At 38.3% G+C, this 16,750-nt stretch overlaps 1 protein-coding gene across 10 annotated transcripts in view; it reads left to right on the forward strand.

Moving 5' to 3' along the window:
* LOC125672273 (uncharacterized) overlaps positions 1-16,750 on the forward strand; it is a 92,068-nt gene that overhangs the window by 44,756 nt on the left and 30,562 nt on the right. For 6 of the 10 annotated variants that reach the window (XM_056163916.1, XM_056163920.1, XM_056163917.1 and 3 more), the window contains 9 exons: positions 185-3,880; positions 4,711-4,934; positions 7,379-7,817; positions 8,579-8,817; positions 10,186-10,224; positions 10,851-10,871; positions 12,165-12,900; positions 13,909-14,099; positions 14,331-14,565. In XM_056163916.1, coding sequence (XP_056019891.1) covers positions 185-3,880; positions 4,711-4,934; positions 7,379-7,817; positions 8,579-8,817; positions 10,186-10,224; positions 10,851-10,871; positions 12,165-12,900; positions 13,909-14,099; positions 14,331-14,565 — 5,820 coding nt within the window. The remainder of the gene's footprint in view (positions 1-184; positions 3,881-4,710; positions 4,935-7,378; positions 7,818-8,578; positions 8,818-10,185; positions 10,225-10,850; positions 10,872-12,164; positions 12,901-13,908; positions 14,100-14,330; positions 14,566-16,750) is intronic. The other 4 variants (XM_056163919.1, XM_056163926.1, XM_056163921.1 and 1 more) reach the window with 3 other exon arrangements.

Raw genomic sequence — 16,750 nt, forward strand, 5'->3', positions numbered from 1 at the left:
TCTCTTTTACTAATTTGCTTGGAGTGGAATGAAAACATTTCTATACTTGCATCCCATTTTTTCTGTGGCTGTGGTAATTACTTGGTCTCTGATTAATCCCTCTATAGATCTTAACCTATTGTTTATTTTGACATGGGGCAAACAATTTTGCATGCTGTTTTACATTCATTTTTTGCTTTTCAAGACTGTTTAGATAAAGAGGATCCTATTGAAATAACTTCTACCATTACCACCTCAAAACTACCTCTTACATCTCAAACTACCTCAACACTATCAACTACAACAGGAGAGGATCAAAGGACTGAAAGTACTAGTGCAACTGACACAACAACAGAAGTGCTTACAAATGTGCAGTCAACACCAGATAGCATTTCAACAACACAGACACTGATACAAACTAAAAATGTGAATGAAGTACAGACTTCTACTACAACACAGACACTGATACAAACTACAAATGTGAATGAAGTACAGACTTCTACTACAACACAGACACTGATACAAACTACAAATGTGAATGAAGTACAGACTTCTACTACAACACAGACACTGATACAAACTACAAATGTGAATGAAGTACAGACTTCTACTACAACAGCACCTGATGAATATACAAGCACCATTATGTTTTCTCTTAATACAACTTCAGCAACATCAGATACAGTTAGCACCACATCTACAGAAACATCACAGACAACTACATTAATCTTAACAGAAGCACCAACAACAGCTCCACAAACCCATGAAACAACAACTGAAGCTTTTCAAACAACTGTGGCAGAATATACCACAACATACCCATCTACCACTGTAACAGAGACTGTCACTACAACAGAACCTCCCACAATCCCAACAGAACCTCCAGCAACAACTACTGCAAAAACCACTACAATCAAAACAACAGAACCTCCAGCAACAACTACTGCAAAAACCACTACAATCAAAACAACAGAACCTCCAGCAACAACTACTGCAAAAACCACTACAATCAAAACAACAGAACCTCCAGCAACAGAACCTCCCACAACCACTACAGGACATCTTACAACAGCCAAGGCTTCCACCACCACAAGAACAATGGAACCTCTAAGTGTTACAACAGAACTTTCCACAACAGAGGTTCTTACAAGTACAACAAAAGCTACTACAACGACAACAGAGGCTCCCACAACAAGGACAACAGAATCCATAAAAACCACAACAACGATACTGCCCACAACCACAAAACAAATTCATACAACCACGACAACAGAGGCTCCCATTACTTCAAGAACAGAGTATTTCACTACTCCAACAAAAGTTCCCACAACAACAGAAGATTCAACAACCACAAGTACAATACACTCTCTGACAACACCAGAGTCTTCCACAACCACTGCAACAGAACCTCCCACAACCACTACAACAGAACCTCCCACAACCACTACAACAGAACCTCCCACAACCACTACAACAGAACCTCCCACAACCACTGCAACAGAACTTCCCACAACCACTGCAACAGAACCTCCTACAACCACTACAACAACAGAACCTCCCACAACCACCACAACAGAACCTCCCACAACCACTACAACACTTACCCCAACCACTACAACACCTACCACAACCACTACAACAGAATCTCCCACAACCACTAAAACAGAACTTCCCACAACCACCACAACAGAACCTCCCACAACCACCACTACAACAGAACCTCCCACAACCACTACAACTCCTACCACAACCACTACAACAGAACCTCCCACAACCACTACAACTCCTACCACAACCACTACAACTCTTACCACAACCACTACAATGGAACCTACCACAACCACTACAACTCCTACCACAACCACTACAACAGAACCTACCACAACCACCACAACAGAACCTCCTACAACCACTACAACAGAACAACCCACAACCACTACAACACCTACCCCAACCACTACAACACCTACCACAACCACTACAACAGAATCTCCCACAACCACTACAACAACAACAGAACCACCCACAACCACTACAACACCTACCACAACCACTACAACACCTACCACAACCACTATAACAGAACCTCCCGCAACCACCACCACACCTACTCCAACCACTACAACACCTATCCCAACCACTACAACACCTACCACAACCATTATAACAGAACCTCCCACAACCACTACAACAGAACCTCCTACAACCACTACAACACCTATCCCAACCACTACAACACCTACCACAACCACTATAACAGAACCTTCCACAACCACTGCAACAGAACCACCCACAACCACTACAACAGAACTTTCCACAACCACCACAACACCTACTCCAACCACTACAATACCTACCACAACCACTATAACAGAACCTACCACAACCACTACAACAACAGAACCTCCCACAACCACTACAACAGAATCTCCCACAACCACTACAACAGAACCTACCACAACACCTACCACAACCACAACAACAGAACTTCCCACTACCACTACAACAGAACCTCCCACAACCATTGTTACAGAACCTCCCACAACCACTACAACTCCTACCACAACCACTATAACAGAACCTACCACAACCACTACAACAGAACTTCCCACAACCACTACAACTCCTACCACAACCACTACAACAGAACCTACCACAACCACTACAATACCTACCACAACCACTACAACAGAATCTCCCACAACCACTACAACAGAACCTCCCACAACCATTATTACAGAACCTCCCACAACCACTACAACTCCTACCACAACCACTATAACAGAACCTACCACAACCACTACAACAGAACTTCCCACAACCACTACAACTCCTACCACAACCACTATAACAGAACCTACCACAACCACTATAACAGAACCTCCCACAACCACTACAACAGAACTTCCCACAACCACTACAACTCCTACCACAACCACTATAACAGAACCTACCACAACCACTACAACAGAACTTCCCACAACCACTACAACAGAACTTCCCACAACCACTACAACAGAACCTACCACAACCACTACAACACCTACCACAACCACTACAACAGAATCTCCCACCACCACCACTACAACAGAACCTCCCACAACCACTACAACTCCTACCACAACCACTACAACAGAACCTCCCACAACCACTACAGCACCTACCACAACCACAGCAACAGAATCTCCCACAACCACTACAACAACCGAACATCCCACAACCACTACAACACCTCCCACAACCACTACAACAGAACTTCCCACAACCACTACAACTCCTACCACAACCACTACAACTCCTACCACAACCACTACAGCAAGAGAACCTATCACAACCTCTACAACAGAACTTCCCACAACCACTACAACTCCTACCACAACCACTACAACAACAGAACCTCCCACAACCACTACAACTCCTACCACAACCACTACAACTCCTACCACAACCACTACAACAGAACTTCCCACAACCACTACAACAAAACCTCCCACAACCACTACAACAGAACTTCCCACAACCACTACAACTCCTACCACAACCACTATAACAGAACCTCCCACAACCACTGCAACAGAACCACCCACAACCACTACAACTCCTACCACAACCACTACAACTCCTACCACAACCACTACAACAGAACCATCCACAACCACTACAACTCCTACCCCAACCACTACAACTCCTACCACAACCACTACAACAGAACCACCTACAACCACTACAACAGAACCACCCACAACCACTACAACAGAACCTCCCACAACCACCACAACAACAGAACCACCCACAACCACTACAACAATTTCACTCACTTCTACAACTACCATTACACAAACTACAAGCACAGAAACACCAGTAGCTGAAACCACCACTCCTGGGACGACATTGGCTACCTGTAAGCTATTATCATTATTGAAAAACTTCTTAAATGGGTAGTATCATAGTGATTAATTAATAGGAGGAAATAACGTACCCACTGGATGCAGTGTCTTGTGACTAAATGTCCATTTTTACAGTAGGTTTAGATCCATCAGCATTGTGAAAAGTGTAACAAAAGTTAAGAGAAAACCTCAGTGTTTAAATAAGAATGATTTTCTTTTTAATTTCTTTCATCAATGTGATTTTGATATTTAAGTTAACAATATAAGCCAGAGTTGATATAGAAAATTGAATTGTGTGTGTATCAAATATTTAATTCTTCCCTAGTTGGCATGTATTGTCTAGGAGATGAACATCCAGCATGGCAGACATTTAATTCCACCAATGTAGATTAATCGATATGATAGCATGACATGATACTTATAGAGAAAGGGTACATACATCTTCCTCCCCTGTTGGTTGTAGTCAATGTAGGACTACAGCTATATATAGTAACAAGTAAATTGTGATGCTGAAAACGAAGCATTTGCATGGCTGAGCGTTGCAAAATGGAAATTTGGTATAGTCAGACTGTATTGTGCAATAATGGGTTTGCTGATGCAATCATCAATAACTTGTTCATTCAAACTTTGCTTCAAAACATAAAGTGATACTTCTACAGCCTCACGGCCCTACTTTTGTTTACATTGATCATGACTCTAGTGGACTCGAGGTACCAGAAAGGGGCACTTGTTATTAGGATCTTGTTGGTATGTTTCAACTTCTGTAAGTCAGTATGAAAAGGAGAATTTACTGAAGTAATGAATTTGTTTCCATGATAGAGAGTGTTTATGCATGTATTTTTAGCATTGCCCCCACTGCATTATGGGACATATTGGACATACCGATATCCAGCAAATTCTGATATGAGCTGTCAGCAGGGTCTGGAGACTCGTTATGTAGAGGCCTTCGAAGACAGCAGATCAGTCATTCAGAACGCAAAGAACTCGCAGAAGTCGGCCATATGTCCCTCGGCTCTCACATTGTCTGTAACATATGAGAGACCACATATTATCAACCGAGAGCAAGAGGTAAATACGACATATTATCAAATATCAACCCAGAGCAAGAGGTAAATACGACATATTATCAGCCCAGAGCAAGAGGTAAATACGACATATTATCAGCCCAGAGTAAGAGGTAAATACCACATATTATCAACCCAGAGCAAGAGGTAAATATGACATATTATCAACCCAGAGCAAGAGGTAAATACCACATATTATCAGCCCAGAGCAAGAGGTAAATACGACATATTATCAACCCAGAGCAAGAGGTAAATACGACATATTATCAACCCAGAGCAAGAGGTAAATACCACATATTATCAAATATCAACCCAGAGCAAGAGGTAAATACCACATATTATCAACCCAGAGCAAGAAGTAAATACCACATATTATCAACCCAGAGCAAGAGGTAAATACCACATATTATCAACCCAGAGCAAGAGGTAAATACGACATATTATCAGCCCAGAGCAAGAGGTATATATGGGTCAACACAAACAGTCAAATTGGGGGGTAGTTCTTTTTTAAAGTAAATATTGTATACATTTTTAATCTGCAAAAAGATTGAAGACATTTTTCATCGCAGCAAAATAGGCTATGCATGATAGAAACTACTTGTAAATAAATTGTAATATGCAACCTCAAAATAAACTCACTTTAGACCAAAATACAAAATAAACGATATACAGTGAAACTTCTCTAAACCGGCCAGCTGTCGGACCGAGAAAAAAAAAAACGGCCGGTTTAGAGGGGTGGCCGGTATACTGAGAATTTAGCATTTAGAGACATTTAAGCTCAATTTTTATTAGATATTTCATTGACATACCACAAACCATATAATATGGTGTTCAAGGACTATTATTTCACTATTGGAAATAAAACAAAATAATTTACTAACATGTTTATTTTCAATTTATAGCACTAAAACTAATTAAACATGAATAAACATTTTTACATTGACATGCATAAATAATTTTATAACATTCCGTTTAAATAAAACTGCATTTGATATATGTATAGGAATTTGCAGATTAGCAGCATTTATGTAGAATTTCGGCTTATGTTTTAATAAACAAAACAAACACATAGCCATTTGATTGCTGCAATTAATATACAGAGTAGGTACTGCTCACTTTGATATGGGGATCTATGATCAATTATCGGTGGAGATCAAACTAGTCCGCTAGTACCTACAGGTAATTATTACGAGAAATAGTCATGCTGCAATCATCTAATTTTAACTAAAAGTTTATAACAGGATACATAAAGAAAACACAGAGGCCTATTATTGGAATTCCTCTTACCTATAAAAACTCTGTTTACGTCCATTGCTTATATCGTTAACAAATTTGTTTAGACGTTTTTGAAAAGTACTGTAGTAAATATATAATTTTAATTTAGTCTTAATCACCCCTCTGGCCAAAATTTTCTAGTCTTCAAATAGTGGCCGGTATTATAAGGGTAAATTACACATGTTTGTTAACAATTGTACTTTAAAAAGTGGCCGATGTCCGGTTTTCAGGGGTGGCCGGTTTTGTAAGACTTTCTTTGTAAGGAAATGTTAAGATTTCTGCCGAGACTTTGAAAATTGGCCGATATTCAGGGAGAACCGGTTTTCTGAGGGGCTGGTTTGAAGTTTCACTGTACATGTGTCATATGAATATTGCTTATTCTCTATTAAATTTTTTTTTAATCTGATTTATGGGTAAAATTTTCTGATTGAATGTGAAAATTCCCTTCTGGTTAAAAATATTTTTTGATTGTTGGTTGAAATCCTCATTAGCTGTGGTTCCCATGTGGTTGAGACTGATGCGTGGTTGAGACTGGTGTGTGGCTGAGACTGGTGTGTTGTTAAGACTCATGCGTGGTTGAGACTGGTGTATGGTTGAGACTGGTGTGTATTTGAGACTGATGCGTGGTTGAGACTGGTGTGTGGTTGAGACTGATGTATGGTTGAGACTGGTGTGTGGTTGTGACTTATGAGTGGTTGAGACTGATGCATTGTTGAGACTGATGTATGGTTGAGACTGGTGTGTGTTTGAGACTGATGCGAGGTTGAGACTGGTGTGTGGTTGAGACTGATGTATGGTTGAGACCTATGAGTGGTTGAGACTGATGCATGGTTGAGACTGATGCGTGGTTGAGACTGGTGTGTGGTTGAGACTGATGTATGGTTGAGACTGATGTATGGTTGAGACCTATGAGTGGTTGAGACTTAAGAGTGGTTGAGACTGATGCATGGTTGAGACTGGTGTGTGGTTGAGACTGATGTGTGTTTGAGACTGGTGTGTGTTTGAGACATACAATTATCAAATATGCTAAATGCTTATCTTCACAATTTTAACTCCTCCAGCTCTGTTGTATTTTGACAATTCTTGATACTCCAGTGATTTTGTAGAAATAGGTACTGTTAAGTTCTGGATGCTGCAATTTTAAAAGGTTTGATATGTGTTCTTTCTTTTCAGTTTATATTCATTCTGAAAATTGCTTTCATGGGTGACAAGCAGAATGCTGAAACATGTGCTGGAGCAATCAATAGCACGGTCAACAACAAATTGGAGAATCTATTCAACGAAATCAACAACAATCCAACCTGCTCAGCTGTTTACCCCCCTACGTCGCGCACTCTGTCCAAACAGAGCGAATGGATGTGTGTTAGTGACCTCTACCACTATGACATCAACCAGCACCTCTGTGTATTAAGTGTCCATAGCGCTGCCTCTCACTTACACATGGCTTCTAGTCTGTCTGACAACCAGCCGGAGGTGTTGATCCAGACAGTGCCGGTCCTGGAACCGCCAGCCACCACACTTCAGCCCACTGTTTTCCCCACCATTGCCACTAATGTGCCAAGCTCCACGAGTACCGAGACCCAGACTATGACCCCTATCCCAGAAATCTTTGGTTAGCTAACATGTAGCTCTGTTTTGTAGGAAACATAGTCAGACTAGTCTAAACCAGATTTAATACCAAAAGGACTTTTTTTTACGACTATCTAACATATGCAAGAGATAATTTATGATAGAATTGTAAGTTAAGGTTGTACATCATCTGGTTTAGACAAGTTGCAGAAAAGTAAAAAAAACAATTATATGATTCATATTTAATATCTGTATTTTGTTCCATCACATATTCAATTTATGTCTCTGTGTACTTGAAGTTTAGTGTTGTTTTTATTTTTTTTAATCCATATGTCAAAGAAATATAAGTATAAACATTTAAATCCATGCAGTAAATATGCATTCCATGTTTGTATTCCATATTCCTTCCATTCATTATCAGACTTTCTATACAGTGCATGGTTCTGTTTGTTTCTCTTCTGATTAGTTCTGCCCTCTTAGTTGTGCATGTTGCATGTTATGCATCAAAAATGTGAATTTTCAATCTCTCAAAATTCTACTTGCACATTTCTTAGTTAATGTGGTTTCATCAATTTTCATGTATTTGTCACAAAAGAGTTTCGCTGATATTTAATTTCCTTGTTTGACACAACCGTCATTATAGCCAATGAAATATTTTGACACAACCATCAATCATAATAGCTAATGAAAAGTAATGAAACTGCAATAGATCAGCCCTCTTTTGTAAATATGTGTATTAAAAATGTTCATTTCCAAGCCAATGGCGTTGAGTTTCATTAAACTTTCTGTTCCTTGCTATTGCAGTAGAACAAGATGAAACACCATTCTTCGTCACAGAGGTCAACCTGACCTTCCAGAGTCATGGTTTAACAGATGAATGTGAAGAGAGGCTGGAAGAAGATATACGCAAAACTGTTAATCAAGCCAGTGACATCATTAAGCAATCCCTCAGCCATTTTCCCTCGTGCCTTCATATCACAGATGCTGAGTTGATCCCCACGAAATCGGCACTTTCCCACAGCGCCACAACATCTCTAAACCAGGTTTGTTTTTGTTTATAAGGGGTTCCATTTTTGTAGAAAGTCTAGTGGATAACATTTCTGTACAAAGTCTAGTGGACAACATTTCTGTTTGAAGTATACTAATTGTGTCTTTTTACTAAAGCATGCAAAGAAAAGAATAATACTAAAGTAGGGAGAGACAGAAAAAGAGCAGAGGGATTTGGAAATCATTTTAAATGTTGAAATCATCTGCATGCATTATATCAGTGCTGTCAATTCTAAGAGCTGAACTTTTCATAATGACTTGTGGTGGTATTAATTTTAACCTATTCAGGAGCGCTCTAGCTTCTAACTTCATTGCTCTATAATGTATTTGTTGAAATTTTATTTCTTGAAGTGTATTTCCCCTATTTAGTACGACCTCTGTACAAAATTTCTTAATGTTCTAACTTTTCTCTGGAATATCGACGTGAACATGGGTACTAAGGTGTACTCTACACGTCGGCTCTCGTGTTGATGGACAATCTGGTTAACCTCTTCGCATGATGCTTGCTAGCAGTAATAAGAAATCAATGACAAAGGGCTGTACACTGGATGAATTCAATTGCAATGGGGATTTCAATTGCCCAAATTTTCATTTCTCATGTTAGATCCTTACAAACACTATTCAACCTCAGACTTTTTTCAGCTTTTCGAGGAGTGTGTTTGGCATCTATTTTGATATACATTGTGTGTACATGTATCTTAAACTTTCACAATATCGACATCTTCCTTAAATTGACTTGATCATTGTCATTCAAACTTGGCACAAAGCACCCATAAGTTATGCCCTATATGGTGCCCATCTCTGTCCTCCAGCCTATTGGCTAGTTCCTAAATGAGCTATGGAAAATTCCTAAACCGATACAACAGGATAAGAACATGTAAATATTATGCCCGAATTTCGTTACTATATAAGCTTCCATATGACCTTGACTTTACGTCTCTGGAATTTACGTTTGGCATTTTTCTGATTACGACTTGGCATCGTGTTCTAGGGACATATTTTCTAGTTCGTAAATGAAGGGCCATTCCAAGTGTAGCGAACATGGAATTGATTCAACGGAGTAAAGAAGAAAAATATTATAGCACAAAAGATTAACTTTATTATTTGAATATTGGATTGTCTCTATAAAATGAAATCAAATTTGACCTGAAGGCTAAGGCAGGGCCACAGTACAATCTCATTCATTAAAATCGTGTAAAGCAGGAATATGTTGATTTTTACTTGTGTAAGTCTTTGTACCTAGTGTGCAGTGTTTTGTGAGTCTGACACATGACAATTGAATTTTTTACTTGTGTAAGTCTCTGTACCTAGTGTGCAGTGTTTTGTGAGTCTGACACATGACAATTGAATGCGTTATATTACAGTCTCTGCAGTTTGATCTTAGGGTCCTGGAGAATGGGACGGTAAGACAATCATGGCTAGATATTTTACATTCTGCTTGTAGATATTTTATTTAGTTGTATTTTTATCTCAAACTGTAAAAAAAAAAATAATTGTTTATCCTGTATTATAAAGCATTTAGTCATTTCCTTCATGAATACATATAAAACGTGTTTCTCCCACTTTCATTATTATGACTGAGTGTGGAACACGAGGAATGTTGTAATATTTCCGTGGTATCCAGATTCTCTAGAATGCATGCTATTATTTTACATGGCTTTTAGCTTGCTTTATTCACCATTTCAAAATATTCAAATTTTATCATGTCATTCAGTTGATTATCAGGAATTTAATGTAAGCCACATAATACAATATATATATATATATATATATATATATATATATATATATATACACACACACATGTATATATATATGAGATTTGAGTGTGTATGTGTGTGTATATACACATGTATTTGCCACATAGAAGGGAAGGAAAACCAACACTGATATCCGTTGAAATTGTATAACTACGGATTTTAAAAGTTATAACACATGTATAAGCATACTCCATGGCTTTTTGTCAGCATGAACATCAAAATCTTGGGAGAAAATTTGTAAAATATTTTCTTCACTGCTTTATTTGTAGACGACCCCCACGCCAAACGAGGTATTAGTGACTGCATGGCATGTGTGATGAGCAGTCTCATGTTGACCTCCTCGTACTAGAGGTCGATTTATGCCTAGATTTACCACTGAGTGCACATATTAATCGTGCATGGAGTTCTCTGGAATTTGCATTATTACATAAAAATATTTAAATTTGTGTAAATCCTACGGTTTATGTGTTCTGGAAAGTTTTAAAAAGTAAATTGTTTCCAGTCAGGCTCAATTCAATATATTATAATCCAGCTGAGGGTTAAAACAACTCGTTAATTCTTATACATTATCATCATTATATGGAGCAGAGTTTTTTTCTTTAGTTTGCATGGTTTAAAACAAAGTAACAATTTATGATAAATCAATGCTATAAATTCCTACAGGTACATGCAAAAAGTATTCAGTTCATTTTGTTTTTTCCTACATTTTTGCAAGCATTCATTGTGCACATTCAGTGTTATTTGTATCAATAAGTAGAATTTTTAGTTATATGTTTGTACATCAGTTATGAGAATTGTATTCTATAATTAGCACTGGTTTGAGATGACTGCAAATTTCATTTGCCGTGCTTAAAATTATGTAATTCAGCTAGTAGACACGATGAGATTTTATTTTGACTGCAAATTAATTTAGTTTAATTTAACTATCTCTGAATACAAATTATTTTATGTTGCCTATGATTCAGAAAGAATTACAACTGTAGTATGAAATTTAAAAATTCTGTGGTGAATATTTGAATAGTTCAAATTGCTAATCAGTTATTGAAAACAAATTTGATATGAGATATAGGAAAGAACAAAATTATTGGTATAATTTTTGCATGACTCTGTAGCTTCAGAACCACAGTGATGAATTATTTCTGAATTCGCATGGCCATTATGACTGGGTTTTCTTTGAAATAAGTTAACATGCACTATGTATAACAGCATCTTTACCTCATGCATAAATCTGATGATGAACAATAAATGATGAGACACTGGTTGTCAGTAGACTGCACTTATTTTCACTCGGTCAATATCTCACTCCATGGAGTAGTTCTCAATGCAGCAGATAGTTCTATAGTCACTGTAGATTTCACTGTAGGGACACATTGGTCTGGAAATAACTCTTGAAAGATGATTTGAAAACAGAATTTATGAATTAAAAATAATTAACATTAAATCTAAGATTAAACTTTTAATTTTTTGTTTATTTCTCTCCTTGAAAATCAGTGTTTATGATGAGAAAGATAAGACATTGCTCTTGGTTTATAGCGACTGATACATTTCTCGACGGTTACTGATTTATTTATTTTTCTTGGTAGATATTATTGATGGTGCCTTTTGTGCTGCGATCCAGAAACTTCCCTCTTGATGACATGGAAAACTGTATCAACCATAGTGTGAAACCCTTCCTGGCAGAAGGATTTCAGAACAACATATCATACTTAATCAGTGCAATCCCAGGCAACATTTGTCGTCAGATAGATTTTGTTAGTTCCCGTTACACCGTGGACATCCGATGCCAAACTCCGTTTGTCTTCCACCATAAAGCCCGGCGGTGCTATCGTTCTCCCGTGCTTTACATGCCAACCCTCGTGTATAAAATACAGGTGACATTTTTTGTTAGTAGTGCGAGACTGTCGCAGTGTAATGTGTCGTATCAAAGGTCGATTCGAAGACAGTTGGAGAAACAGCAGGTGACTATCTTGCGCGAACGCTTTTATGACATGTGTCTGACACATGACACCGTGGTCACAATCCACAAAAGTATAAGTCCGTTAAAATATCATGAAAATGGACCAACCACCGAACTGATTGGCAATGTTAGCGTGCTTCTGATGGCCACTTCAGAGGAACCAGATTATCCAGGTTGTGTGGGAAGTAATTTGCACCAGCACCTTTGGAGTACTGACTTCATTCCAGGAGCTCTTGTTTTGCCGACAGACAACCCAAGAGAGTGTGGGAATGTGACTTGGGAGAAGAATGACTTGGTACACATGGAGAAGTTATGTTTGGAGTCCTACCTTTACTATAAATCCCTGAACCGATGTGTTGACGGTATGTTAGTAGTCTGTCTACTGGTTATGCTATAATTTAGCTTAGTAGTGAAGGAACAGTTCTTTACATTCCTCTCCCCCTTCGCAAAGTTTGTGGAGAAATGGATTAGAATAACCCTATCTGTATGTCTGTCTGACATCTGTCTGTATATCTGACATCTGTCTGTATATCTGACATCTTTCTGTATATCTGACATCTGTCTGTATATCTGACATCTTTCTGCTGTCTGACATCTGTCTGTATATCTGACATCTGTCTCTCTGTATATCTGACATCTTTCTGCTGTCTGACATCTGTCTGTATATCTGACATCTGTCTCTGTATATCTGACATCTTTCTGCTGTCTGACATCTGTCTGTATATCTGACATCTGTCTGTATATCTGACATCTTTCTGCTGTCTGACATCTGTCTGTATATCTGACATCGGTCTGTCAGTTGTGTCCTGGATATGGCTTTGTGAGACATTAGATGCTCACAGGAATTGCATTTGACTTGAGGTTGTGTGAAGACCATTGCCCAAAGGTCACAGAAAATAGTTTAAATTTGTGTCTGGGCAATAAGTTTGCAACTATTAATCAACATTAAATGATCATACTTGATATAAAACATGTTCATGACCTGAATGTATGTTTAGACCCTGACACAAGGTCATTTAGGTAAGTTCAGGGTCAGTAGACCCTGATGCAAGGTCATTTAAGTAAATTGAGTTTCAGTAGAACATTTATTTTTAGAATTAAGTTTTACTTGTCTGGTAATATATTTTTGACATATGTAACCAAAAAAAATAAATAAATTATAAAAAAAAAAATATATTTTTGACATCCATAAAGTACCCACACCAAACATAGAAGATTTGCAGGTACATGTATATGTATGGTTTCTTTTTTTTGGATTTTTTGTTGTTAATAATTTTATGTTAACAAGGTCAAATTCTCCACCACTAAAGGCACTATAAATGTAATTTGTTTGCAGTACATTAAATTTGCTGGCCTTGTTTGATTCACAGACAAATCCGCAGTGTTACAAGCTCTCTTCTCCTCCAACTTAACATTGACGGGTGCTCCCAGTCAGACGTGCTTATCCACTGTCAGAATACAGATGCTGGGATATATCAATGCCATCATTGCAAATGTGGCCAACTCAAGCCAATGCTCGCTGATGTATAAAAAGGTCGAGGCTGTGATAGAAAATGACCAGGTATGAATGTATAGAATTGTACACTTATAGTTACATTACTCACAGAAACTCTTGATTCAATTCAATGGAAATCATTCCTAGGATATCCATATCCAAAAACACTGTACCGACATGTAATATTACTCGCAGGAAGGATCTCCTCTCAAAATTTTCATTTTGGAAAACAGTTTGTTGCAAGTGTTGTTGAATAAAGGATAGAGGGGTATTGGTATTGTATTGTTTTAATTGCAGGTTAATATTACTTTAAATATTATGCCGTACAAGTGGAACAGCAGCCGCACGGAGAACTGCCTGAAGCTGATCTTTCTGGACTTGGATAAGGTGAAGAAGCAGAGGTTCTCCCATGACCTCAGTCCATCCTGTCCAGATATGCAGTACAGGGGGCTCAATTTACAACGTGTTCACTATAAGTGCATTGTGCAGGGCTATCTCTGGAGCAACAAAAGTTACTCCTGTGTACGACAAGGTACGTGTAGCTGATGTATGCCTGTTAACAAACGAGAATGTTATTTCATTTTCAGTTTTTAAATGAATGTGTGTTGATAGATTTTAACAGTTGATTTTTAAATGCTTATAGTTTAATCAAAAATGATAATTCTGTTGCATTTTCATCCTTTTATCCTTTTTGTATCATTTTCTTTTCATTTTGCTTATTTTTAATTCCAGAAAATTTATCAATGTTTTATATGCATGACGTTTAAGCATGATTCATCTGTTTGATTTTCAAAAGCCTTGTATCAATCAAAGTGTCCAAATAAGCTTAGTGGTAAACAGAGGCATGGTCATCACTAAAATTGTTAAATCAGAAACATACCAGACTGTGACAGTGCTCTGATCACTTAAGCTGCATGTTTTATGTATGTTGCCGGTTTTATGATTTCAAGTGATCACAGGAATTTTAGCTTTCTCATTTAATCTCTTTAACACCCACCCCCCCCCCCCCCCCCCCATCCAACCCTAATTCAAGTAACGTAGAAGTAACTTCTTCAATAACACTCACAACAGATTATTTCACAAGCACAGAAAACTTAGTTCATTACTTTAGGGCACTTAAACACAGAATTTAAATACAAGCCCTTCCTCGATAACGTCTACTGGATATAACGCACAATAATGGACCCAGGTGATGCCCTCGCACATATCGTCTGCTGTGTATAACATAGAACAATGGATCCAGGTGATGCCCTCGAACGTATCATCTGCTGGATATAACACAGAACAATGGATCCAGGTCGTATCTGCACTTTTATCGTCTGCCGTGTATAACATAGAACAGTGGATCCAGGTTGTGTCTGCGCATGTATCATCTGCTGGATATAAAAGAAAACAGTGGATCTGGGTTATGCCCTTGTTTCATTATGAGACAGTGCTAACAGAAAGGACTCCTATTCTACCAGTGATAAGGTCCGACAGTGAAGGAATTTTCACTTCCTCAACATATTCCCAGGAATTGGAGAATTAAGTCATCTCCACTCTAAGTTTCTTAACGAATTCTGAGGACTTGGCAACCTTGGACTGAAGAAAAACTGGACCAGTCCTCTAGACATTGTTACAGCCTGACTGAGAAAACAAATTCAGAACGATCAATTAGAATTTCTCAGAGGAGGAGTACCACTGCAGGACTCGCATCAGGTGTTAGCTGTCCAACCATAAACTTACTTCCATCATCAACCCTGGACAGTATCCAGAATGCTAATAACATGGCCAATCATCATGAGAATAATTTGTCCTCTCTTAAGTCAAGTGTTAGTCTCACAAATATGAATTCAATTTCTTCATAACTAAAAGAATGAATAAGAATCTTAGCTTAGTTGAGTCTGTATTGACACGAATTATCCTTACAGACTCAATTTGGGAGAGAATGCCACCATTAGCTGACACTTCAAGACTAGCCACCACCACAAATGCCAGCCCAGAAACACCCAAACTTACCACCACCGCAAATGCTAGCCCAGACACACCCAAACTTACCTCTATCACAAAAAATAACCCAGAAACACCAAAACTAACCACAAACATGAAAACAAGCATAGCAATATATATAGACTGTCTGTTGGTTAAAATGACAAACTTATAGTCAAGCCTCACCCGAAAGAAAAAAGGTCAAAAACATTTTGTGGTATATAATACACATCCTTTCTCATAAAAAAAAATTGAGAAAAAGCTGTACATTATGTTCAGCAAAACACAATAATGGAAGATAAACCTATTTGATAACAGACTGCAGAGTCACAAGTGGAGGACTCGTCTTTAACAATATCAGTGAATGATACAGCAGTTTGACTCCTCTCCCCCCCTCCCTCCCTCCCTCCCTCCCCCCCCCCCCTCTCTCTCTCTCTCTCTCTCTCTCTCTCTCTCTCTCTCTCTCTCTCTCCCTTTCTCTTTCTCCCCCCTCTCTCTGTCTCTCTGTCTCTCTCTCTCTCTCTCTGTCTGGTCATTTTATGTGGCTGATCCATGTGGATTTGTATTTTGGAAAGTACTTGTATTGGGGTTTGAGTTTGTTTATTACTGCTGAAAAAGAAATCAATCAATTTTCATACGCAAGAGTGTGTCTGCTGTATACGTTCTGATTAAGATGCTAACTTCTAAATTAGCAATGATTCATTGTATGTAATGTATAGTGAAAGTTGATGGCTAAAATTCATGGGATA

The sequence above is a fragment of the Ostrea edulis genome, chromosome 4 (genome assembly GCF_947568905.1).
Source record: "Ostrea edulis chromosome 4, xbOstEdul1.1, whole genome shotgun sequence".
Classification (NCBI taxonomy): Eukaryota; Metazoa; Mollusca; class Bivalvia; order Ostreida; family Ostreidae; genus Ostrea; species Ostrea edulis.